We start from the raw sequence: 26,844 nt of genomic DNA, 5'->3' as shown, positions 1-26,844 counted from the left end.
TAAACAGAACCTACAAGTGACGTGATTACAACTTTTTTTTATTTACTCTGGTGTGTGCGTGCTTGAATCCGTAGTTTACAACAGTGGTTCAAGCACTGCTTGCGAAGGAGGAGATATAGTTGCCCTGTGTGCATGCAAAAATGTTCAGCAAAAAATGTCAGTCGCCTCTACTTTCAGTCAGTCGAGGGCTCCAACAATTCTGTTCTCGCCAAGAATGAGGAAGATCCCAAAGACTTGCGCTGCCAAATTCAGAGATTGGAGGACAAGGTTGATGGGCTTAGCTCTCTTTTCAAGTTCCAGGGGAAGGACCTCAAAACAGTGGTAAATTCAATTGCTTTTTGTCATTTTTTTTATTGATCACTTTGTTGATTTTGTTGCTTGGATTATTGCAAAAAAAGTGGTTCCCTTGTTTGACTCTGATATTAGTATTTGGCAGTACATTTCATTATTGGTTTTGTGACGGGTTCTGTGTCAGATGTATTATGGTTCTGCATATATCATACATGACATCAGTGAATATGAACATTTCAAGTGATGGTGCCTTATGGTAGGCTTACAGGTAAAAGAAATGTTCAAAAGTGTCCATCTTTACTCTGTTAACCAAAATGGTATCTTGCATTCAAATTTTACTTCATAATGTAATACAATTTGTATAGCACAGTGTTGGAGTGCAAGTGCAAGAATTAAGTGATTTGATGATTGTATCATCCTTTTGTGCCGTTTAATTACAATGCTGGCTTTGAATATCAAAGATGGAATTTAAGTAGAAAGTTAGTCTTTCTTTATACCTAAAGTGGCAAAATCTTCATATTCTAGATTGATAATCAGACAAATCAAGAGCAATCAGAGGATTTTGGTCCAGCCAAACTGGCCACCACACGCTTGGAGAAAGTATTCGTGAATTGCTGATTGAGAGAAATGAATACCATCCGACGTGTGTGCAGTGCTTTAATGAAGAGGCATGGGACCATGTTGCAAAGAATTTAATCAGGAGACAGTCTAAATTAGATAAGAGGAATGAAAAAACCCTAGCTGTTTTAAGAAAACGATATTGCATTGTAAAACCTTTGTATAACCATGGCATTTGGTTGGATTATCGTTGGAAGATGTGGATGTTGATGATCTTGTGTGGAAAGAATATTTAGGTACATATTTTCTTCTCTTAAAGCTAAGCTACCCCACGCATTCTTTTATTAATGTTTAACTGTATTCAAAATTTCAACTTGTGAAACTTATAGGTGCATCCTGAGATTGGCCTACAGGAAATGGGGGTGTCCATTTATGAAGAGCTATGCAAAATATTTCAAAGCCAAGGCACTGGAAGAGCCATTGAATTGGGGATACAGCAGGTCTGGAGAAACAATCTTGCACCCAAGGGGGAATGTCAATGCCAACATTTCAAATGGACGCAATAAGCGCCAGTCAGCACAGCTGTGGGTTCAGGTCCCAACAAGAAACATGACAAGGAACTGAGAATTCAAAGGAGATTAATTCTGTCTCGAAATCAAATGGAACTGCAGCACCTCAATCTGATGACCCATACTCTGCAAGTCATTGTATTGCTATAATAAATGGGATGCAAGGTGTTGATCGCCGTACTTATAATGCTGCTCTGGATTTGTTTCAGAACTCAACCTGGAGAAAAACATTCATATCATAAAAAGTGAGAAGAGGTTGAACTGGTTGAAGGCCATGCTTCCTAGTGTTTAATTTGCAAGAGCTAATAGGCAAGGAAGTCGAGCAATCAATTCCATATTCTGACTTTTCATTTTTCAACATTCAACTCATGCATTTATAGATATAATATGATACATACATAAATATTATATTCAATGAGAGAGAGAGAGAGAATGACCATGGCTCGTGGAAGACATGACCGCAGACGGAGATGGCTTGGAGATCTTGAACAAGGGGCTTGAGATCTTCGAAGCAAATCGAGCAAATGGGCTTGACAATGCTCTTGCCACCGGCCATGTCTCTCTCATTTTTGGTGACCATATTTCTCTCTGTGCTCTGCGTAATTTTTTTTTTTTTTTTTCACAGCCTTCTGTGACTTCTGTCTCATATATATTTTACTCGGTGGGGGGTGGGGAATGGAGCGAACAGTTGAAGTGGTAGCGGGAACAAAGTGGGAAAATCCAACAATTTAAGCCTTTTTGGCTCCAAAATCCAAGGATGTGCAGTAAATCACATTATTATTATTAGAGAAAATCTTAGAATAAGCTATATGGGTAGAAAGTTAGTACACTTTTGACTTTTCATGGTTGGCTGAATCACCTTAATTAATTAAATAATAATAATAATAATAATAAATAACCATAGTAAAACCAACATACATCATCTTCTTAAAATAAAACATTCATCATCTTCTTAAAAAAAAAAAAATAAGCATACATCATGCAATGTGTCCTTCCGACTCCCAAGTACGGTTTGGTTTGCATCTTCACACGATTTTCCATCTTTTGCACTTTTTCTATTATCTCAAGCAAACATAGCTTAAATTTACTTCTTCATTTTTTTACTATGTAATTTTTGTATGAATAAAATCATGTCATTATTCATAAATATTTTTTTTATATAAATAATAACATGATTTTATTTAGGGTTGTAAATATAACGAGTCAAGTATTAAAAGTTCAAATTTGTTCATTTAATTTTTTTTTTCAAATATAAGCTGAATTTGATCTCATCACCAATCAAAATTTTATATTCAAACTTAGTTTATTTTCTTATCGAGCAAGCTCGAGCTTATTTATGAACTACTTGATTAACTTATTCTTTTTCTATATACTATAAAACCATAACTAAAATGTTTTACTTTTTCACAATTCTATTAATTTTTACCATGAATAGACTAATTATATCATCAATAAGATACAAATATAATAATTTAATATTATATAAACCTATTACAAACTTGTATAATCCAATTTCAAATCTATATAAATATATTTTTAGACAAGTATACATATAATTATATATAATATTATATATAGTTAAATCAAGTTCTCATATTCACGAGCTTGTTTATAAATGCACTATTATATTTCAGCTTGACTCATTTAATAATCAAGCCTAAACTTAAGATTTGAACTTGACTTATTTTCTAAACAGTTTGAACTTTACTTATTTTTTAAACAAACAAATATAAAATAAGATAGCTTATTTACGTTCATTTATAAGTCTAAAATCCAAATCTTAGAATAAGCTATATGGGTAGAAAGTTAGTACATGTCAAAAAATCCAAATCTCCCTCCAATTATTTTTTAAAAAAAGTTTATTTAACGGGTGTCTTAAAATATTTGTTAATGGAGCATTTTAAAAATGTTTTGAACAATTTTTATGAAAAATGTAAAAAATTAGTTATATTTTGCTTTTCCCATAAAAAATTTCTAAAAATATTTAATAAGTCAATATCTATTAACTTTAATAATTATTAAAAAAAAAAAAAGATTTTGCAATCCCGCGCATTCGCTTCCCGCTACTATAAATCATAAATGGCTCTAATTAGTAATTATTTAGCTCTCAAAATATAAAGTTACAAAACTAGTCTTTGGCCTATGTTTAACAACAAACCCTGTGTTTCTTTGTCAGGGGTTTGCTCTTCGAATTTCCAAAGATGCCAAGAAAGAGAGGCAAGCGTGGCTCCGATTCTGAAAGGGTGAGTTTGTCACTTATGGCTCCCACAACCATGTCCTATTTATAACTTAAAAACATGCTCGTTTTATATATATAATTTCATTCACTTTTTTATTTTTTGCCAAATCTTGTTTATGTGATTTACGTGGTGATCATTATGATTCTCTAATCTGCCTTTTGATTCTGGTATACTATGTGTTTGATTTATACTATGCTTATAAGATGACCTTGTTGTTTGGATATTTTGGCCTATTAAGTAAGCAATCTAGTTAAACCTTTGACCACACTAATAAAGTTATCTTGTTGCACTGCTTTGACCATCACACTTAAACCTGGAAATTATGGTTTCAAGCAATATAATCTGCGATAGGCATTTATGTAGTTTGAATTTTACTAGGCAATGCATGTGATTGTTGGTTTTGCAATAGATGTATAGTCCTACATATATGACATCAACGAATATCAAATGTTGTCTATTCTGTACCGTTCCGGTCTGTTTTGTTCTGGTTGGGAAAATTTCGTTCCAGCTATCTAACCGGTACAAAATTACTACAAATCGCCCCTATCCCACCTCAGTCTAAATTCTGGCCAATTCTGTTCCATTGCCCATTTCGGATCATTCCATTAAATTTAGGTTATTATGTAAGCAAAGATTTTTAAATCGTTGATGTCATATTATTTGATTTTGAATTGATAATTTGATATGGTAGGAACCCTATGTGATGAAGACTTTTATATATATATATATATATAGTGGTAATTTGGATGGTATGCTGGAATAAACTAGTATCGAAATATTTCATTTCATTGAACAAACTGGAATGGTCATTGGAACGGAATTGACAACTTATAATTTAAGTAAAAGTTAAAAAGAAATGTTGCTATTTTACTGTATTACATCCTACTTTAACTTCATATTGTAATACAATTTGTTGATAGACTAAGTGTTGGAGCTGCAAGTGCAAGCATTAACTAATTGTATTTGTATGATTGTATCATCCTTTTGTTAGCCTGTTTAATTACAATGCTGGCTTTGAATATCAAAGATGGAATTTAAGTAGAAAGTTATTGCCTCTTTATACCTAAACGTGGCAAAATCCTGCATATTCTAGATTGATAATCAGACAAATCAAGAGCAATCAGAGGATGTTTGGTCCAGGCCAAACTGGCCACCACGCTTGGAGAAAGTATTCGTTGAATTGCTGATGGAGGAAATGAAATACCATCTGGACGTGTGTGCCACTGGCTTTAATGAGGAGGCATGGGACCATGTGTGCAAAGAATTTAATCAGGAGACAAGTCTAAATTATGATAAGACGGAACTGAAAAAACATCTAGCTGTTTTAAGAAAGCGATATCGCATTGTAAAACCTTTGTATAACCATGGAGGCTTTGGTTGGGATTATCGTCGGAAGATGGTGGATGTTGATGATCTAGTGTGGAAAGAATATATTGAGGTACATATTTTCTTCTCTTAAGAGCTAGAGCTATCTGTCTCTCACGCATTCTTTTTATGTTTAATTCTAGTTACATTACAAAATTTCAACTTGTGAAACTCATAGGTGCATCCTGAGATTGAGCCGTACAGGAAATGGGGGTGTCCAATTTATGAAGAGCTATGCACAATATTTACAAAGCCAAAGGCCACTGGAGAGTTTGCCATTGCAATTGGCGGATACAGCAGGTCTGGCAGTAACAATCTTGCACACCCAAGGGGGAATGTCAATGCCAACATTTCAAATGGACGCAATAAGCGCCAGTCAGCACAGCCTGTGGGTTCAGGTCCCAACAAGAAACATGACAAAGGAACTGAGAATTCAAAGGAGATTAATTCTGTCTCGAAATCAAATGGAACTGCAGCACCTCAATCTGATGACCCATACTCTGCAAGTCATTGTATTGCTATAATAAATGGGATGCAAGGTGTTGATCGCCGTACTTATAATGCTGCTCTGGATTTGTTTCAGAACTCAACCTGGAGAAAAACATTCATATCATTAAAAAGTGAGAAGAGGTTGAACTGGTTGAAGGCCATGCTTCCTAGTGTTTAATTTGCAAGAGCTAATAGGCAAGGAAGTCAATTAGATGTAATCACGTCACCCTGTTTACTTTTGGACAATGAGACCCAGAAAATGATCTCTGTAGAAATAACATGAATTTCAATACTATTTTTGTGGGACATATGTGGTGGACATCTTATGTAAATTGAATGACTCCAGTGTGGTGCTGTTTGTCATTTGATTGATGTTCTCGTGAAAAAGGAAACTTTTGTTACCTTAAAAAAAAGTATTAATGCTAAACTTATTTGGTATTTGTTTGCAAACCAATTACCATCTTACCTTATATTCTTTTTGGAAAATAGGTTTATAGGTATTTGCAACAGTGTGAAGTGTGAAGCAATGCAGTTGTACAGTATATGGAGTTGGTCTACATCTCAGGATACTTCCAAAGCTTCACCACTCACCTGAGAATTTATGGTTGCAAGGGATATTCTCACAGATTGTGAATCTAGTGCACAACATAAAAATAAACAAAAATACCTACTAAGACTATTATGTTACACAAATGACTGGGTTCAAGATTGTAATGGTTCCCCTGACTTTCATGTTAAGGTTGCTGACAAGAGGTAGATTTTGCATTTGTTCAAGTTGTACAGCACTTTTTCCAGGATTACTCTGGTGCTGGTCATTTAATTTAATGGAGGAAATTCATTTAGTAATATCTTCTTACGAAGTTGTAGATATAGTGCACTTCCTCATGCTGTTAATGTTTGTTGCTGCTTTTAGATTGGCTTTGTTGGCTTGTAGTTTGAAAGAAGACAGTGTATTGGTTTGGATTAAGCTGAAAGTTGCGTTGCGTTTTCTCTTTCTCTTTTTTTTTTTTTTTTTTTCGCATTTGTTGACTTTGAAAGACAAAAATTACTGTTCATAAACAGTGCATGCACGGTTTACGCATTAAAAAATATTAAAAATAGGTTTTACGGTATTATTCATACATTTAAAAATTATTTTACTACAGTGTTTTCAGTAATAATCAGTTTTCAGTACTAATAAGTTGTATCCAAATGGACTCACATGTTTAGAGGACACTGCGGATTGTATCCAAGATGCTATCCTATCTGATGTAAACTTTAGAATTTGATTAAATAATATTTCTGCTATTAATCGCCTAAAAAAATTGCTGAGAAGGATTTCATACCAATTGGCCTAGCCTTCTATGAATTTGAAGATGGCTGCGATCAGTAAGGTTGATCAGGCACATTATAACCACAGAAGTTAAAAAAAACAGTAACTCTAAAATTCTCATGATTTTACATTCTGAAGTCATCTCATTTCCAATAAGAAATATCACAAAAATTATCACTGCTCTCTTCCCACTGTGTCAACTCAACTACCGATATTTTGTTACCAGACTTGTACTAGCTACTTTATTATTAAGCTTTTTTAGTCGTTTCCTTTTTTCTGAGCATTTAAATCAGTGAAAAACTCTGAATATATTTTGAAAGAAATAATCAAAGTAAAGTTAAAACATGCAATTGAATTCTTGATAACATCAAAGTAAAACATCAACTATAAAATATCCTTACCCTTAATAGTTCATACATACATATTTCCTAAGTAAAATTTTGTAAAATAAAAAATCCAGCGTTTTGGTTGATCAAAATTATAGGAAATATGTTGTTTACTCTAGACTTTAGAGTTTAGAGTTCCAGAGCCAATCTCAACCTCGTGCACGTGCAAGCACTGAAAGCAACAAAAGTGATCTTCCATTTTAGCCGTTTCTAACAAAAACGACAAGCCGAACTATTGTTTTCACAGAATCACAAAACAACGTTGCCGGCTACCTTGACGTTATATCTCCGGCTACATCTCCACCTTCCACGTCATCCAGGGCCCACAGTTCGCTCAAGCAAGCAAGGGCATCTTTGTCAATCCACTTAAAAGAGGGAATATTACCTGAAAATTTGGCTCCAACGATATTCCAAACTCTCATCCACTTAATAAAATAGTACACACAATACAACAGTCCCTAACCTTAAAAATCTTAACAAGGAAAAAGTAAATTAGCATTAGAAACTGTTTTCTTTGAACTGAATTACAGTTCACTTGTGAAAAGTTGAGAATGGGAGCTGATGTGGCTGAACAAACAAAGTCCAAGGGCTGGTGTTGGTATTTAATTGTGTTTGTGATTGGAGCTCTGGTTGTAGCAGCGGCTACACTCACTATATTGAAAAATTTTCATAACTCAGCTAAGCCTACTTCAATTCCCGGCGCCATTGTGGAAAAATATGCGGACGCCCTTGAAATCGCTTTGCAATTCTTTGATGTTCAAAAATGTACACAATTCAGTCTAGAAAGCCTAGGGACACAACTTTTGCGACAACTCTGATATGGTCGACTGGGTGTGGTATAGAAAAAATCGTTAGTCCATTTGAAAGTGATTTTCTACTGGTCACAGTCGATCACTTCAATAAACTGCAATTTGGTCACACACCCTATTGATCTTATTCTTTAAACCTTAAGTTGAATGTCATTAATTAATGAATTAATTAGTTTGTTTGAATTTTGTTGTTGCAGCTGCTAAGTTGGTGAATAATAGGATTGCGTGGAGAGGGGACTCGGGGTTAAGAGATGGGGGGAATGAGGAAAATCTGGATTTATCAAGAGGAATGTATGATGCAGGTGATCTCATTAAGTTTGGATTTCCAATGGCTTTTACGGCAACGGTGTTGTCATGGGCGATTCTTGAATATGGAGATCATATGAATGCGGTGAAGCAATTGGAACATGCTCAGGACTCGCTTAAGTGGATAACTGATTATCTTATCAATGCTCATCCTTCTGCAAATGTGCTCTATGTTCAGGTTTGTCACTTGTTTTTAACCACTACTTCCTTTTGATCTTATGATAAGTTGATACTTGATAAAATGTTTTTTCATTTAATATACTAATTTCATAGGCTACAGAATCACAGAGATAAGTGCATAAACTATTTTGATATGTGCACATGGCATTGGGATATAATGTTTCAACAAACTTACAAGATTGTCAACCACAGGTCCACAGGTCTTGTATTTTGTGATAAATTACTGAAACTCCTAAAAGCTTAAGCTCTGAGAAAAATAGTAAATTTAATCATTTAATCAATATTCTGATTTTTTTTTTTTAATAAAAAAAATGTATATGTTTCACAAACACCAATCCATTCACCATTACACCTTATGTTTTTGTATGCTTTTAGTATAGCATGATATGTAGTCAATTGGATTTGTGTTTTGAGGATCCATAGTTGACTCTTAACTTTGGGACTAAAAGGCTTTATTGTTGTTAGCGTATGCTGTTCATTCTTAGAACCCACATTTGAAGTTCCGAAAAAATTGTGGAGTATACCAACTATTTGCCTAGTAAAATTCTGTATAAGAAAGAATTATTGTCTAAATTGTTGTGTACTTTTTGTTTTTGGTGGTTGAAGGTGGGTGATCCTGAAGTGGACCACAACTGTTGGGAAAGGCCTGAAGCCATGACTGAGAAAAGGCCTCTTGTGAAGGTTAACATGTTATTCCCAGGAGCAGAAGTTGCAGCAGAAACTGCAGCCGCTATGGCATCAGCATCAATGGTTTTCAAGAAAATCGATTTCACCTATTCTAGTATGCTCTTTATGCATGCCCAGCAGCTGTTTATTTTGGCTGATACTTACCAAGGTTCATACAGTGTCAGCATCCTCCAAGTGCAGAAATATTACAACTCCACCGGATATGGAGATGAACTCTTGTGGGCAGCTACCTGGCTCTATCATGCAACTGGTAAACAATTTTACCTCAGATATGTAACTGAACAAAATGGGAAAGAATTTGCTAGCTGGGGCAGTCCAACTTGGTTTAGTTGGGATGACAAGCATGCTGGAATTCAGGCATATTTTATGATACAGTGCTTTTATTGTTTCAATTCTTGTTTTTAATGAAGTACTTTATCTTTTAGATAGATGTTGATGTTAGATCAGGTAATGCATAGGCTAATATCAAAATTACTATAGCTTGTTTTTAGCTTCTTTTTTGGTCCATTACTTCATATGAGCTTGAAGAGTGTACCTTCTTAATATGTTGTTTATATCTTATATTACTTATTAGAGCACTCTTTGAGACCATACTATCCCCTGTATGATACTATTCATATCATAATACGGATTCAATCTACTGTCTAATTTTGTATATTGGAGGTGTGTTGAGAAGAGATAAGGCAGCTCAAAGTTGTACATGCAAAATGGTCCTGAGTGTTTTGGAATTTAAAAAATGATGCATCAAGTGCTAGGCTGCTAGCTGACCTTAAATAGTTGCATAATGTGAACCTATGCTGATAATTTTGCAATTTCTGAGCAGGTTCTCCTCTCGAGGATAAATTTCTTTGGTGCAAAAGATGAGTCAACTTCTGAGAATCTTGATCTCCAGCTCTATAGGGAATCTGCTGAGGCCATCGTGTGTGCTCTACTACCAGATTCACCAACAGCCACTTCAAGCAGAACAGAGAGTAATTTTCTTTTCTCATACATATGCGCGTGTGTGTGTTTCCTAAGACCATGGATATACCGTAAAGTCATTATTTTGCTTTTATGGTGTGCTTGTCTTTATGTGTGAGGTATTGAAGAAAAATAATACTAAACAAAAAAGGTCGAACAACTTGGTCTGCCTTTTTTTTTGGCCCCAAAAGAAGAGGAAAATGGAAAAGTTGAACCAATAATCTCCTAAATAATCCTTTTTAAGAAACATTTCAAAGGAAAATTTGGTGGTGGGTACCAGCTAATCTGGTTAAAGAATCTGGCATATTCACTAGTGAAGGTTCTACTATTTTCTTTTTATATTCTTTATTTATTTGTTATGTATGCAGAGCTATTAATCAAACGCCTGAAAAATTAGCATTAACATTGGACAGTCAGTGTGGATCTCATTGCAAGGCTTCTTAGTTTTTGAACTACCTTTCTTTTCTTGAAAGCTTTGTTTCCAATTCTTGCAAGCTAGGTTCATCTTAAATAGCACTGATGTCATGATCACAATTCTATTAATGAATCATGCACCCTTCTTGTTTGACATACAGCAATATTAATTCCACTTGCATCATGAACTCGGTCTTAATTTTTGGTTTGGAACCGGTGCTTATAAAATAGGTGGTCTGATATGGGTGTCAGAGTGGAACTCATTGCAGCATCCTGTGGCATCTGCATTTCTAGCTGTTCTTTATGGTGATTACATGCTTACAACCCAGACTGAAACTCTATATTACATTGGTAAATCTTACAAGCCCGAGGATCTTCACAAATTTGCCATTTCTCTGGTATTCAATTTGTTGGAATAAGGTGCAATGATTTTGCACCATTAATCAGTCTGGACTCATTATTCAATGTGTTTCTACGGTGAATTCCTGAAAAATCCTGCCTGCATTATCTGTGGTCTAGTTTATCCCTAAACATATTCAACATTCATATTTAATGCACTTCTCAGCATTGCTCCTCACCTAGCAAGATATATACAACATACATAGTTCTTCACTTCTCTTTATAACTCCTAAACCCATTTCAAATACTTTCAGGCAGATTATGTGTTGGGCAATAATCCAATGAAGATGAGTTATCTCATTGGATATGGGAGTAGCTACCCTCAATATGCACACCACAGGGGATCTTCAATTCCTGTTGATGCTAAAACTGGCTGCAGAGATGGGTTTAAGTGGCTTAACTCTTCCCATCCTAATCCAAATGTAGCTGTTGGAGCACTAGTGGGCGGGCCCTTTCTCAATGAGACCTATAACGATTCCTGAAGAAACTCAATGCAAGGTGAACCAACAACATCCAACAGTGCTCTCATTGTTGGCCTCCTCTCCGGCTTGATAACCAGTTCTTCAATGGTACAGTCTTTTGCATAAAAGAGCATGTTAGATGATTCCATGTTGTATCCTATGAAAGAAATATAATTCTTTCCAGAGTGAGCCACATTGTACAGGACCTTCCATGTGCTTATTAATTAATGTCTGCTAGTGGTGTTTGATTCTACATTAGTTTTTTTTTCTATGAACTGCAAAGTCGTCTTTGTCAAGCTTTTTCTTAGTGTATATATAAGCTGAAAAGAGTTGTATGATTATGTGAACGAAAATAAGAAGATCAGGCATTATGAGTAAGGTTCCTGTTTGTAGACAAATTGTACAAGACAGGAAGCCGATGCTTGTCTTGCTTAAACAAATTTGGAATCTTTTTGATAATTGAGTGAGATTGGCTTTTAACAATATTTGGCGTAGAGGAAACTATCATAACAATTGAGAGGAAAGGAATGTGTACATCATTCAAAATACCTGCATAGTGAGGCAAGGGGCACGAGATGGCAGACTACAGATCATCCGAGCAATGCTTCCCTGAGATATCTGGAGGCTAGAACAAATTGGCAAGTCTAACATAGAGCATAGACTATTCATTTAATTAATTATTATCATTCTTCTAGAATGGCTACTAAGAGAGTTGCTTCAGTCTTCCGACAGTTCAAGTTCAATCATTGGTCTTCTTTGGATTAAGATAATTCAACTCATCATAATGCTACAATCTAAAGTAAACCCATGTATGTATGCAGGATGAACAAAAATATGTACTACATTAAGCAGATTTCACAGGGATCATACCGTTTCTGTCAAAAACTATCACCTTTCAAGATCACAATTAATGTACTTATGTAGAACAAAATAGAAATTCAAACATGTGAATATGTGATAACAAAATGAAAAGATTCTATGTGGTTTTTACTTTGTATACTGCTTTTAGTGCTGCTCATATAACAAATCTTCTTGATCCCATGCAGTGAGATTAGTAATTAGCTCCAAAATTCCTTGTAGAGACGTGGATGTGATAACACCACTCCTTAAGACGTCTTCATATTGGGGGCACCCTCCAAAAGCAAAGGTGCATGTTGAGTTTGAAGATGCATTCACTAATAATAATTATCTGATGCTTTATTTATATGCATCATCAATCTCACAATATATAGTTCATTAACACAAATCTACAAGATTTTATAAATTTTTGATACAAATGTTATCACAAAAGTATATACGAGTATAAATCTAAAGTTATTCATACAAATCTATGAGTAAAATGATATAAATTTTATAGGCACAGGTCTAAAGGTTTGACACAAATTATTCACACAATTATACACAAGTAAAAATAAATTTATTAAATAAATCTACAAGCAATGATCTTATAAAGTTCATTTACACAAATATACAAATTTCGTACAAACTTTCATTCAAGTATATACGAGTGAAAATTCGAGTCATTAATGCACCCTACAAGCAGTCATGTGAATATAGTTTGATTGGAAAAAAAAAGGATTTTAGAAGCCTACAATTGGGAATAGTAGAATTATACTTTTACGAGTTATGATTGTACATTTATAGTATTACGTAGAAACATAATAAATTGAAATTGAATCTTTTTATATTTTTTAAATTTAGATGCATGAATTTGTATGTAATGTAATTGACATAAAATTAGATAATAATTGGAATGAAATTAGAATGCATTTAAAATATAAAAACACCCAGGCATCAAATTATAGGACAATTAAAAGTACAATTCACACAAAATAAGAGTTTAATTATAATCAAATTTGGATTCTTGATTGAGCATAAAGATTTAAAACCTAACAAAATTAATTATTGTTGCCTCTTGGGGGACAGCCTGAGTGGTAGATTAAACGAACTTATGGGACAAGTCCTAAATTCAGAGGTTTTAGGTTCTATCTATCATGTTGCCGGCTAATGAGTTTCTAGGCTATCTCAAGAGCAGGGAGTGGACTAGTCTAACAAAGTTGAGACATCATTTTTTATTAATAATAATAATAATAATAATAACTAGCCTTATCATAGTGTGCATGAGCTCTTTGCTCCCTTCTTCTTCTTCTTCTACTTCTTCTTCTTCTTCTTCTTTTCTTATTTTTGAGAGCAATTAGAGAAAGAGAGACAAAGAGAAAAACAAAGGAAAAGATAAAAACAATAGATAATTCTAATTATTCACACTTAAGTCAAATTAATATTCCTTATCAAATATAGTAATAACACATTTACAACAAATTCTAAGCAGTAAGTTGTTAAGTAACAACCCAACACTTAAGATTTGCTGTGAAAATGTTACATCAAATCCGGTTATTGAAAAATGAATTTTATATATATGGCAACAAATTTTTGGAACAACTAGATTCTTTTTTTTATTTATTTTTTTACAATTCAATAATTGGGAGAATGAGAGTTTGAATTTTTTTTTTTTTTTTTAAAACAAGAGTGTCTATATTCTAATTATTCACACTTAAGTCAAATTAATATTCCTTATCAAATATAGTAATAACACATTTACAACAAATTCTAAGCAGTAAGTTGTTAAGTAACAACCCAACACTTAAGATTTGCTGTGAAAATGTTACATCAAATCCGGTTATTGAAAAATGAATTTTATATATATGGCAACAAATTTTTGGAACAACTAGATTCTTTTTTTTATTTATTTTTTTACAATTCAATAATTGGGAGAATGAGAGTTTGAATTTTTTTTTTTTTTTTTTTAAAACAAGAGTGTCTAGACCTCTTCAAGTATATGACTAATTCCTTAGGTGTATGCAATCATCCCATCTCATACACACCAAGTTATTACAAGAAGGAATTCCATGGGGTGTCCCCAAAATGCGGGCAAAAGCTTTCGAACTTAGTGTGCGTTTGACATTGGCTTTAAAAACCAGCTTTTTTTACCATTCAGCTTATTCTTGCTACTATTCATGGATCCTATTGCATTTTTTGGTATTATTTATGAGTTTCACTGTGTTATTTTAGCTACCTTTTAACTTTATCTATAGTACTTTCAACAAAAAAATTTCAATTTCAACTAAATAAGCTGTTCCCAAATGGACACTTAGAATCTTATGAATATCATGAAACTTTAAAAACCACAAAGCCAACCCCTTGAAATTGAGACTTTGAATCTTTTTCTTTTTCTTTTTCTTTTTTTTTCTTTTTTTTTTTTTTTGAGAAAGAGAGACTTTGAATCTTGAATGTCTTTCTTTGGAAACACCACAATGTGCCAACTAATTAAGTTCCAAGATTTTTGGCTCAACTAGATTCCACTTTGGACCCATTTTCATCTCATCCTAATATCTTACCTGATTTTTTTTTTTCCTTATCTTTCCCCATCGACAATAATCTGTCAATTTCCCTTTTTTAGAGTTACAAATAGTTATTAAATTAATTATAACTCAAAATATAATTCATAATAGCCACAGAATTTTTGTCTTTTTTGGATAGTTTCTGGTTAACCTTTTTTTTTTTTTTAATTATTATAATTACGAGAAGAAGATTTCAATACTTAAAAATTGATCTCATAAAAGTCATCTACCCTGTTTAAATTTTCAATAATTTCTTTCATACAGATTGGAAAAAAAAAATAATAATAATAGTTAAAAGAAGAAGAAAAAGGAAAGGAAAAAGGAAGAGAAATAGTATAGACAAAGAAAGAAGCACCTGCCCCCCCTACCTTCCTCATAATATTCTTTTGTTGTTTTTATTTTTCCTTTTTGTTCTTTTTATAAGATCGACGCGTACTATACACCAACCAAGAATACCCAACACCAACATCACAACCTTTCATCGTCATTTCCATCTTCCTCTTCATCTTCATCTTCATCTTCATCGTCATCCATCCCAAGGTTCGGTTTGTCTTTTATTATCCTCTTTTTTATTTCCTTTTGTTTTTTCAGTTTTGGGTTTTGTCCGTTTGCTTTCAAGGTTAGTGTCTTGATTAAGATCCTAATTATGCTTCTTCTTTTTTTGAAGATTAAGTTTGTTGATGGATTAATTTGAATTTTGGGGCTTATAGTTATGGGTATCCTTCTTTTTTGCCGATGTGATCACTTTTGAGTTTGGGGTTTTGTTTGTTTCTTCACTTGGTAAAATGAAAATTCACATTTTGATTTGGTTTTTTTTTTTTTTTTTTTAATAAAAAAATTAAAAGAAAAGAACTTTGAAGTGGGAATGGCTTTAGATTTACGATTTATATGTTGCATAATTGCATTATATTTAATTTAATTTTGGCTATGACCTGCTTGTCAATGATGATTATGAGCTAATTAGTGATAATAAAGCAACAACAGTTACTTTGAGAATAGAAGCAGTTGATTTTGGCTAAAAATCTAAGTTGGTTTGTGTAATACAAGGAGGTGCAGTTTAGATGGGTGAGAACTGGGAAGGTTTGTGATTGCAACGATTTTTTCCTTGTCTCTCAATACTACATTTTGAGGTATTGTGTGTATCTGTGATGCATAAATGAGTGTCATTTTTGCCAATTAGCTCTAGCTTAGATGACACTTCCTCCCCTTGTAGAACCAAAGTGGATGGTGAGTTTGTGAGTGCAGGACTTATTGGGTGCGTGCGTAATTAACAATTTGGGATGAAAAGAAGTAGAAGAAGAGAATAAGTGTCATTTACAGTCTTGAACAAACTTCTTCTGATCTATTATGCATGTAATATGTTTAGTCAGTTACTATATATTGGTTATAATACTTTTTCGGGTTTTTTTTTTTGTACTTTTTATGGGTGGACAATGCAGTCCTTGTGAAGCTTGTGAGCATTGTAAATATGTATAGATAATGCATTTGTAAGGGCTCATTGTAAGAATTATGTTTGTTTAGTTGAAGAGGCTGAATGCTTTCAGTGTGGATAAGCATAGATTTTCCAGAATAGGTGTACAGTTACATTTCAACTGTTTTTACCAGATAAGATATGCCTTCCATTATTCATCCAAAAAAAAGGCAGGAAGAAACAAAGATAGACCTTCTTTTGCAAGATGGAAACTTTGATGCATGGTGTTCAACCTATTAGGACCTTTGTCTGCTACATCTTGCTTGGTTTGCCTAGCTGGCGTGTTGTTAACTACTGTGTCTGAGCTTCGTAGCTTTGTAATGCATTATTATTCTTATCTTCAAGGATCCTATAAGAATGTCCATGTAGTCAGTCAATTGGAATTCTCATGTTCATTTCTGCATAATTTTGACAGGGGATGGCTGCAGAGAATGATATTGACTTGTCAAATTTGAAGTCTCAGCTAAGCCAAACACATGAAGAGTGGAAGCATGATATGGAAAGGAGCCAGTCCCAAGTGGATGTCTTGCAAACAAAAATTATGGAGGTAAAAATATCTATACAGGGGTCTGAGGAAGATGCAAAGAAGGAGTTAGAGGTTCTTTGGCGGAGAGTTAAAACTACTGCAACACTTTTAACTTACTTGAAATCAAAGGCACAACTCATGGCTGTTCCCCATTTAGCCCATACATCATGTGGCATCAAACAATTAGAAGGGGTAGGGTTTATTGACAAAAATGGTACACCATTGTCTAGCTGGACTAGGAATATTGATCTTTCTTCATTTGACGGTCCAGATGAAGAAACATTGATTGGAATTAGTGGGAAACATGTTTCACTGGATGAACAAGATGCAACGTACACTGGTGAAATACTCAAGTCTGTGCAGATGGTTACAGATGTAATGGAAGCTCTTGTTAAAAGGGTTATATTAGCAGAATCTGAAACTGTAATTGAGAAGGAGAAGGTAACTTTTGGCCAGGAAGAAATTAAACGGAAGTCAATCCAAATTGAGAACATGTCTTTGAAGTTAGAGGAGATGGAACGTTTTGCTCTAGGTACAAATAGCATACTGAATGAAATGCGGCAGAGAGTTGAGGATTTGGTTGAAGAAACATCTAGACAGAGGCAGCGAGCTGCAGAAAATGAACAGGAGCTTTGTCGTGTGAAAAGAGACTTTGAGTCTCTAAAATCATATGTTAGCAGTCTCATCACTGTGAGAGAAACACTTCTTTCATCAGAGAAGCAGTTCCAAACTATTGAGAAGCTGTTTGAACGGTTAGTATGCTTTTTAAAACATAAAAAAGGGGTATGTTTTTACTTTTTAGGTATCTCCAATGTATAAGATGCTTTGGTCACATCCTTTTCATGATTGTCAAGAGTTTGCTAGATATTATTTGGTGGGCTGTGTTAAGTGTTTTATTACACTTTCTTATGCATTTCTGCAATTCATTAGCTTTCTGTTTTGTTGATGCTTGCATCTTCTGTGTTTCTGTCTTGTGTAATTTGTCACATATTAGCGTGCTACAATGTTAAGGTTATTAACCTTATTTCTTAGTTGGACAGGCATCTCTTTGGTTTTAAAAATTTACATTAGCGTCCAGATTTTGGAACTTCTGGAGCTATTTAGTAGGTAATCAAATGAAAAAATGTGTGAAATTGGTACCATTGGATTTATGATTAGTGCCCAATAGATAATTTGTGAGATTAGTACATTTAAGTAATATGTCTCATATTAGTGCACTACAATGTTAAGGTAATTAAACTTATTTCTTAGTTGGAGAGGCATCTCTTTGGTTTCAAAGATTTACTTTAGTGTCCAGATTTTGGAACTTCTGGAGCTATTTGGCAGGTAATCAAATGAAAAAATGTGTTGGATTGGTTACTGTTAATATGATCAGTTCTTTATGATGACAATTTAGAAACTCGCTTTATAGGTTTTTTGGCTACTTCATTTTGATAGCCAGGTAGACATCATACTAGCACAATAATGCATTGAAAAATTAGTGCTTAATCATAACTCTTTGATTTGAAGGAGAATTTCATCCCTCAAACATGAAACCATTCCTTATGCTGTATCTTATTTCTGTTGTTTTTCTCTATTAGCAAGTAGCAAATAATTTACTGAATATCACTGTTCACTTTGCGTTTGAGAAGAGATGGCTAGAATAAATTATTTACTAATACACTTCTTTTCTTCGTCTCTCCTCTCTTTCCAAACATAGGGTCAGGCACACAGGTTGGTAGATGTTCTGATTGACTTTTTTTAATTGTCTATCAGATTATAATTTTTATAAAGGTTGTTAGACTCTGTTTAGATCTTGGAAAAGTTGAAAGAAAGGGAAAAAGATCAAACAAAATGATTAATGAAGAAAGTTGACTGGAAGCCAGTCTCACATTTTGAGTTGCCAACCCAAAATAGTTTGTGTAACGAAAATAAAATTGTAAAAATATATGAAAAAATGAAGTTTATTTGTTAAGCAGAAATTGGTTTCCTCTCCTTTTTGTCTGCTTTCCCAATACAGTTGGACCATATCTAAAATCCCCAACCTTTAGGCTCAGCAAGCTTGTTGATATCTTTGCCTGGCATGGAAAATTTGCTTCCCTTGATAATGCCGGTGATATGCATTGTCTGTGTAGCTAAATCAATTTTTCTATTCCTTCCTGTTGCTAGATTTTTAAAATTTTGGTGGTTTTATTATCTGATGTTGCCATGAAGCAGGCTAGTTGCAAAGACAACACAGTTAGAGGGTGAGAAGATGCAGAAAGAGACTGAAGTGCAGAAACTTATGGAAGAGAATGTGAGGTTAAGTGCTCTTCTTGACAAGAAAGAGGCTCAGCTTTTGGCCATGAATGAACAGTGCAAGGTAATGGCATTGAGTGCTTCGAATATCTAATTTGGTAGGCTGCTCTTGTTCGACTGCCTGTTGGCTTGCCATGCAAGGTGGTTTGATTCTTACCCTCCTGCAGACCTACCATGGAGTCTGAAAATCAGCAGCACTGGATCAGAGCTCTTTCTGGGATCCTTTCTTCCATATTTAACTTTGTGAAAAGCCCTGTGAGCTTAGCATCCAGTGCTCTTTTCTTTTATTAGTTGGTGCTGCACACTGTTGTTAAATTGAACCCAGAAAGTAATTTTAATTGGAAAGAAAACTTGGTATTGTGTTCATCAAGTAGCCAAGATGTGCTAAAATTAATGATGTAAATGGTTGTGATTGCAGGTTGTACTTTCAATGTTTGCATTGAGATTTCATCTAGTTCTTTGTTTCACAGTTTATGATACTCTTGATCAAGCTGCCACCTTCAAAGCCATTGACAAATAACAGTTTCAGGGTTTTATCTTGATATTTTGGCCAGTATTGGTATAAAAAATTAATGATCAGCTTAAGTCCACGTTGACCCTAGCATCTCAAAGGGAGAATTTAGTATTTCTGCTTAAATGTAAGGAGAATCTTTTTGGTTTTGGGTTATGACCCACGTTACTGCTAAGGATTGAGGACTAATGCCATTGACTTGCTAATGTGATTTTTGTGTACAAAAATTCAGGAGATCAATGAATAGCTCTTTGGCTGAAAATTAAAATGCCTCATATTTTGAAACTGTGACTGACATATTGTATAAGGGATGACTCTTGACTTTGATCACCAGATTCAACCTCCTCCAGTTATATAGTAATAAGTTTGGTTAAGAACTCTTTAGTTTCATAATCACCTCAGCTTATATGGTAGTAAGTTTGGTTAACGACTCTTGAGTTTAATCATCACCTCCAATTATCTGATAAAAAGTTTGGTTATGTTAAATTCCTTAACTATGGTATAGTTATGTTCCTAAACCATAAAACTGAGTAGTCTCTCCCTAAACTATTGATAATAAGCATTTTGCTCATTGTATGTTAGGAAATTTGTTAAAATCAACGGGGAATTAATTTTTTTTTTTTTAAATAAAAAAATTGACATTTCTGTTAGATTTAACTGAAACCCTTGCAACAGTAGGCAAAATAGTCATATCCGATTTAAGATACCGTAAAATACCTATTCCTTGGGGTGCCATTACCCCTTGTTCTTACACAAAAAGCATTAACTTCTTTACTTTTTAATTTTTCACTGTTTTACCTTTTAAAACTTTTCTTATTAAATGATGAAGATTTAAAGTTGCTTCTTAAACTATTAATCTCAGTTATTGAAAACAATTGCACCATTTGCACGTAATAATATTGCACATAATCTTAATCCGTCATATCCAATAGTTAAGGGGAACACTACCCAATTTTAAAGTTTATAAAATATTACAATAACACCATAATTAAGGGAAAGTGCAATTAGTGTAAACATTAAAAGTTTAAATAGAAGCAAATAAATTTAAATTGTGTTTTCATTTCAGTCTAGTGTATTATATATAGGGAAGAAATAAATTAATCAAATATTTTGTGACCAAGATAAAGCTTGTCTGGGGTGCACACACCAAAAAATAAAAACCCAAAATTAAATGAGAAAGTCTAACTAGAGGCATGACAACAATTCACAACATTTTAATAATACTTTTGTTTTTAGTTGTGGTGGTCTAATATTTTATTATTTTACATTAACCTATGAGAGACTAACACCACAACTATTATAAAAAAGAGTTTGAGATTTATATGTTTTTAATAAATTAGGATTTAGAATAGGTACTCTCAACTCAAACCTATCTTTTTCCATTCTTAAGTAAGTGCACCAAAATTGACCAAATTGGATTGAGTGGACCGAATAGGACCAAAGTGGACTGAAATGGCCCGAATAGACAGAATGGGATCTAATGAAATGAAATTAACCAAAAATGGACCAAATTAGATCAAATGGACCGAAATGAACCTAATAGGATTGAATGGGACCGAATGGACCAAAATGGACAAAATTGGACTGAAATGGATCTAAGTGGACCAAATAGACTAAAGTGGACCAAAATAGACCGAATAGGATCAAATGGACTGATGTGGACCAAAATGGACCAAATAAGATTGAATATACTAAAGTGGACTAAATGAAATGAAATGAAATACTATGCAGGTGTGACTTAACAAGAGCATATCAACCATAAAATGCTACACTTTAACTTTTTAAATATTAATAACGATAGTTCATGCATTGCACGATTTTGGTTATAAACTTATAAATATAATTTTTTATATATAATTTTAGAATCTAATATGATGTAAATAATTTTCAAAATTTCTCTGCCCATTAATAGAAGTATGCATAGAAAAATTTGAGTAACAACATGTCTTTCAAAATAATATTTAATGCTCACACTCGACTAAGTTAAGGATGTCAATTTTGCCACACTTCGCTTAACCCACCCATCTCCGCTTCACCCCGCATTGGTTTTCCCTTCCTTGCGAAGATGGTGGGACAGGGAGCCTTGTAGCACGCGGCAGGGCGAGGATGAGTTTAGACTTTTTAGACCAACCCCACCCTACCCCACCCCATCCTTGCCCAACCCCGCTTTGATCATTTTGATTTGGTTTTTTTTTTTTTTTTTTTAATAAAAAAATTAAAAGAAAAGAACTTTGAAGTGGGAATGGCTTTAGATTTACGATTTATATGTTGCATAATTGCATTATATTTAATTTAATTTTGGCTATGACCTGCTTGTCAATGATGATTATGAGCTAATTAGTCATAATAAAGCAACAACAGTTACTTTGAGAATAGAAGCAGTTGATTTTGGCTAAAAATCTAAGTTGGTTTGTGTAATACAAGGAGGTGCAGTTTAGATTGGTGAGAACTGGGAAGGTTTGTGATTGCAACGATTTTTTCCTTGTCTCTCAATACTACATTTTGAGGTATTGTGTGTATCTGTGATGCATAAATGAGTGTCATTTTTGCCAATTAGCTCTAGCTTAGATGACACTTCCTCCCCTTGTAGAACCAAAGTGGATGGTGAGTTTGTGAGTGCAGGACTTATTGGGTGCGTGCGTAATTAACAATTTGGGATGAAAAGAAGTAGAAGAAGAGAATAAGTGTCATTTACAGTCTTGAACAAACTTCTTCTGATCTATTATGCATGTAATATGTTTAGTCAGTTACTATATATTGGTTATAATACTTTTTCGGGTTTTTTTTTTTGTATTTTTTATGGGTGGACAATGCAGTCCTTGTGAAGCTTGTGAGCATTGTAAATATGTATAGATAATGCATTTGTAAGGGCTCATTGTAAGAATTATGTTTGTTTAGTTGAAGAGGCTGAATGCTTTCAGTGTGGATAAGCATAGATTTTCCAGAATAGGTGTACAGTTACATTTCAACTGTTTTTACCAGATAAGATATGCCTTCCATTATTCATCCAAAAAAAAGGCAGGAAGAAACAAAGATAGACCTTCTTTTGCAAGATGGAAACTTTGATGCATGGTGTTCAACCTATTAGGACCTTTGTCTGCTACATCTTGCTTGGTTTGCCTAGCTGGCGTGTTGTTAACTACTGTGTCTGAGCTTCGTAGCTTTGTAATGCATTATTATTCTTATCTTCAAGGATCCTATAAGAATGTCCATGTAGTCAGTCAATTGGAATTCTCATGTTCATTTCTGCATAATTTTGACAGGGGATGGCTGCAGAGAATGATATTGACTTGTCAAATTTGAAGTCTCAGCTAAGCCAAACACATGAAGAGTGGAAGCATGATATGGAAAGGAGCCAGTCCCAAGTGGATGTCTTGCAAACAAAAATTATGGAGGTAAAAATATCTATACAGGGGTCTGAGGAAGATGCAAAGAAGGAGTTAGAGGTTCTTTGGCGGAGAGTTAAAACTACTGCAACACTTTTAACTTACTTGAAATCAAAGGCACAACTCATGGCTGTTCCCCATTTAGCCCATACATCATGTGGCATCAAACAATTAGAAGGGGTAGGGTTTATTGACAAAAATGGTACACCATTGTCTAGCTGGACTAGGAATATTGATCTTTCTTCATTTGACGGTCCAGATGAAGAAACATTGATTGGAATTAGTGGGAAACATGTTTCACTGGATGAACAAGATGCAACGTACACTGGTGAAATACTCAAGTCTGTGCAGATGGTTACAGATGTAATGGAAGCTCTTGTTAAAAGGGTTATATTAGCAGAATCTGAAACTGTAATTGAGAAGGAGAAGGTAACTTTTGGCCAGGAAGAAATTAAACGGAAGTCAATCCAAATTGAGAACATGTCTTTGAAGTTAGAGGAGATGGAACGTTTTGCTCTAGGTACAAATAGCATACTGAATGAAATGCGGCAGAGAGTTGAGGATTTGGTTGAAGAAACATCTAGACAGAGGCAGCGAGCTGCAGAAAATGAACAGGAGCTTTGTCGTGTGAAAAGAGACTTTGAGTCTCTAAAATCATATGTTAGCAGTCTCATCACTGTGAGAGAAACACTTCTTTCATCAGAGAAGCAGTTCCAAACTATTGAGAAGCTGTTTGAACGGTTAGTATGCTTTTTAAAACATAAAAAAGGGGTATGTTTTTACTTTTTAGGTATCTCCAATGTATAAGATGCTTTGGTCACATCCTTTTCATGATTGTCAAGAGTTTGCTAGATATTATTTGGTGGGCTGTGTTAAGTGTTTTATTACACTTTCTTATGCATTTCTGCAATTCATTAGCTTTCTGTTTTGTTGATGCTTGCATCTTCTGTGTTTCTGTCTTGTGTAATTTGTCACATATTAGCGTGCTACAATGTTAAGGTTATTAACCTTATTTCTTAGTTGGACAGGCATCTCTTTGGTTTTAAAAATTTACATTAGCGTCCAGATTTTGGAACTTCTGGAGCTATTTAGTAGGTAATCAAATGAAAAAATGTGTGAAATTGGTACCATTGGATTTATGATTAGTGCCCAATAGATAATTTGTGAGATTAGTACATTTAAGTAATATGTCTCATATTAGTGCACTACAATGTTAAGGTAATTAAACTTATTTCTTAGTTGGAGAGGCATCTCTTTGGTTTCAAAGATTTACTTTAGTGTCCAGATTTTGGAACTTCTGGAGCTATTTGGCAGGTAATCAAATGAAAAAATGTGTTGGATTGGTTACTGTTAATATGATCAGTTCTTTATGATGACAATTTAGAAACTCGCTTTATAGGTTTTTTGGCTACTTCATTTTGATAGCCAGGTAGACATCATACTAGCACAATAATGCATTGAAAAATTAGTGCTTAATCATAACTCTTTGATTTGAAGGAGAATTTCATCCCTCAAACATGAAACCATTCCTTATGCTGTATCTTATTTCTGTTGTTTTTCTCTATTAGCAAGTAGCAAATAATTTACTGAATATCACTGTTCACTTTGCGTTTGAGAAGAGATGGCTAGAATAAATTATTTACTAATACACTTCTTTTCTTCGTCTCTCCTCTCTTTCCAAACATAGGGTCAGGCACACAGGTTGGTAGATGTTCTGATTGACTTTTTTTAATTGTCTATCAGATTATAATTTTTATAAAGGTTGTTAGACTCTGTTTAGATCTTGGAAAAGTTGAAAGAAAGGGAAAAAGATCAAACAAAATGATTAATGAAGAAAGTTGACTGGAAGCCAGTCTCACATTTTGAGTTGCCAACCCAAAATAGTTTGTGTAACGAAAATAAAATTGTAAAAATATATGAAAAAATGAAGTTTATTTGTTAAGCAGAAATTGGTTTCCTCTCCTTTTTGTCTGCTTTCCCAATACAGTTGGACCATATCTAAAATCCCCAACCTTTAGGCTCAGCAAGCTTGTTGATATCTTTGCCTGGCATGGAAAATTTGCTTCCCTTGATAATGCCGGTGATATGCATTGTCTGTGTAGCTAAATCAATTTTTCTATTCCTTCCTGTTGCTAGATTTTTAAAATTTTGGTGGTTTTATTATCTGATGTTGCCATGAAGCAGGCTAGTTGCAAAGACAACACAGTTAGAGGGTGAGAAGATGCAGAAAGAGACTGAAGTGCAGAAACTTATGGAAGAGAATGTGAGGTTAAGTGCTCTTCTTGACAAGAAAGAGGCTCAGCTTTTGGCCATGAATGAACAGTGCAAGGTAATGGCATTGAGTGCTTCGAATATCTAATTTGGTAGGCTGCTCTTGTTCGACTGCCTGTTGGCTTGCCATGCAAGGTGGTTTGATTCTTACCCTCCTGCAGACCTACCATGGAGTCTGAAAATCAGCAGCACTGGATCAGAGCTCTTTCTGGGATCCTTTCTTCCATATTTAACTTTGTGAAAAGCCCTGTGAGCTTAGCATCCAGTGCTCTTTTCTTTTATTAGTTGGTGCTGCACACTGTTGTTAAATTGAACCCAGAAAGTAATTTTAATTGGAAAGAAAACTTGGTATTGTGTTCATCAAGTAGCCAAGATGTGCTAAAATTAATGATGTAAATGGTTGTGATTGCAGTTTGTACTTTCAATGTTTGCATTGAGATTTCATCAGTTCTTTGTTTCACAGTTTATGATACTCTTGATCAAGCTGCCACCTTCAAAGCCATTGACAAATAACAGTTTCAGGGTTTTATCTTGATATTTTGGCCAGTATTGGTATAAAAAATTAATGATCAGCTTAAGTCCACGTTGACCCTAGCATCTCAAAGGGAGAATTTAGTATTTCTGCTTAAATGTAAGGAGAATCTTTTTGGTTTTGGGTTATGACACACGTTACTGCTAAGGATTGAGGACTAATGCCATTGACTTGCTAATGTGATTTTTGTGTACAAAAATTCAGGAGATCAATGAATAGCTCTTTGGCTGAAAATTAAAATGCCTCATATTTTGAAACTGTGACTGACATATTGTAAAAGGGATGACTCTTGACTTTGATCACCAGATTCAACCTCCTCCAGTTATATAGTAATAAGTTTGGTTAAGAACTCTTTAGTTTCATAATCACCTCAGCTTATATGGTAGTAAGTTTGGTTAACGACTCTTGAGTTTAATCATCACCTCCAATTATCTGATAAAAAGTTTGGTTATGTTAAATTCCTTAACTATGGTATAGTTATGTTCCTAAACCATAAAACTGAGTAGTCTCTCCCTAAACTATTGATAATAAGCATTTTGCTCATTGTATGTTAGGAAATTTGTTAAAATCAACGGGGAATTAATTTTTTTTTTTTTAAATAAAAAAATTGACATTTCTGTTAGATTTAACTGAAACCCTTGCAACAGTAGGCAAAATAGTCATATCCGATTTAAGATACCGTAAAATACCTATTCCTTGGGGTGCCATTACCCCTTGTTCTTACACAAAAAGCATTAACTTCTTTACTTTTTAATTTTTCACTGTTTTACCTTTTAAAACTTTTCTTATTAAATGATGAAGATTTAAAGTTGCTTCTTAAACTATTAATCTCAGTTATTGAAAACAATTGCACCATTTGCACGTAATAATATTGCACATAATCTTAATCCGTCATATCCAATAGTTAAGGGGAACACTACCCAATTTTAAAGTTTATAAAATATTACAATAACACCATAATTAAGGGAAAGTGCAATTAGTGTAAACATTAAAAGTTTAAATAGAAGCAAATAAATTTAAATTGTGTTTTCATTTCAGTCTAGTGT

At 34.0% G+C, this 26,844-nt stretch overlaps 3 protein-coding genes and 1 pseudogene across 3 annotated transcripts; all 4 read left to right on the top strand.

Annotated features, from left to right (window-relative positions):
• Nucleotides 1-3,541: 3,541 nt before the first annotated feature.
• Nucleotides 3,542-5,962, top strand: LOC111996637 (uncharacterized). Its single transcript, XM_024028625.2, has 3 exons — nt 3,542-3,661; nt 4,752-5,096; nt 5,202-5,962. Exons 1-3 carry the CDS (start codon nt 3,620-3,622, stop codon nt 5,688-5,690), a joined length of 876 nt encoding a protein of 291 aa, XP_023884393.1. The 5' UTR covers nt 3,542-3,619; the 3' UTR covers nt 5,691-5,962.
• Nucleotides 5,963-7,761: 1,799 nt separating this feature from the next.
• Nucleotides 7,762-11,794, top strand: LOC111996631 (endoglucanase 24-like; annotated as a pseudogene).
• A 3,369-nt stretch (nt 11,795-15,163) lies between these two features.
• On the top strand, nt 15,164-19,552 carry LOC111996632 (uncharacterized). Its single transcript, XM_024028616.2, has 3 exons — nt 15,164-15,364; nt 16,711-17,573; nt 19,018-19,552. Exons 2-3 carry the CDS (start codon nt 16,714-16,716, stop codon nt 19,190-19,192), a joined length of 1,035 nt encoding a protein of 344 aa, XP_023884384.1. The 5' UTR covers nt 15,164-15,364; nt 16,711-16,713; the 3' UTR covers nt 19,193-19,552.
• A 3,301-nt stretch (nt 19,553-22,853) lies between these two features.
• On the top strand, nt 22,854-25,713 carry LOC136061099 (uncharacterized). Its single transcript, XM_065773604.1, has 2 exons — nt 22,854-23,735; nt 25,180-25,713. The coding sequence occupies exons 1-2, from the start codon at nt 22,876-22,878 to the stop codon at nt 25,352-25,354; spliced, it is 1,035 nt and encodes a 344-aa protein (XP_065629676.1). The 5' UTR covers nt 22,854-22,875; the 3' UTR covers nt 25,355-25,713.
• Nucleotides 25,714-26,844: the final 1,131 nt, after the last annotated feature.

Source organism: Quercus suber, unplaced genomic scaffold, assembly GCF_002906115.3.
Source record: "Quercus suber isolate HL8 unplaced genomic scaffold, Cork oak 2.0 scaffold_77, whole genome shotgun sequence".
Classification (NCBI taxonomy): domain Eukaryota; kingdom Viridiplantae; phylum Streptophyta; class Magnoliopsida; order Fagales; family Fagaceae; genus Quercus; species Quercus suber.
The sequence above is the reverse complement of the archived record's forward strand: the minus strand, read 5'-3'. Positions and strand labels throughout refer to the sequence as shown.

What these genes read in the sequence shown, in the direction of transcription:
- LOC111996637 (XM_024028625.2), top strand. Translation starts at nt 3,620, where the DNA reads ATGCCAAGAAAGAGAGGCAAGCGTGGCTCCGATTCTGAAAGG. An exon ending in GTGGCTCCGATTCTGAAAGG is followed by an intron (nt 3,662 to 4,751) that starts GTGAGTTTGTCA and finishes TGCATATTCTAG; the next exon opens with ATTGATAATCAGACAAATCA. An exon ending in TGTGGAAAGAATATATTGAG is followed by an intron (nt 5,097 to 5,201) that starts GTACATATTTTC and finishes TGAAACTCATAG; the next exon opens with GTGCATCCTGAGATTGAGCC.
- LOC111996632 (XM_024028616.2), top strand. Translation starts at nt 16,714, where the DNA reads ATGGCTGCAGAGAATGATATTGACTTGTCAAATTTGAAGTCTCAGCTA. An exon ending in ATTGAGAAGCTGTTTGAACG is followed by an intron (nt 17,574 to 19,017) that starts GTTAGTATGCTT and finishes GCCATGAAGCAG; the next exon opens with GCTAGTTGCAAAGACAACAC.
- LOC136061099 (XM_065773604.1), top strand. Translation starts at nt 22,876, where the DNA reads ATGGCTGCAGAGAATGATATTGACTTGTCAAATTTGAAGTCTCAGCTA. An exon ending in ATTGAGAAGCTGTTTGAACG is followed by an intron (nt 23,736 to 25,179) that starts GTTAGTATGCTT and finishes GCCATGAAGCAG; the next exon opens with GCTAGTTGCAAAGACAACAC.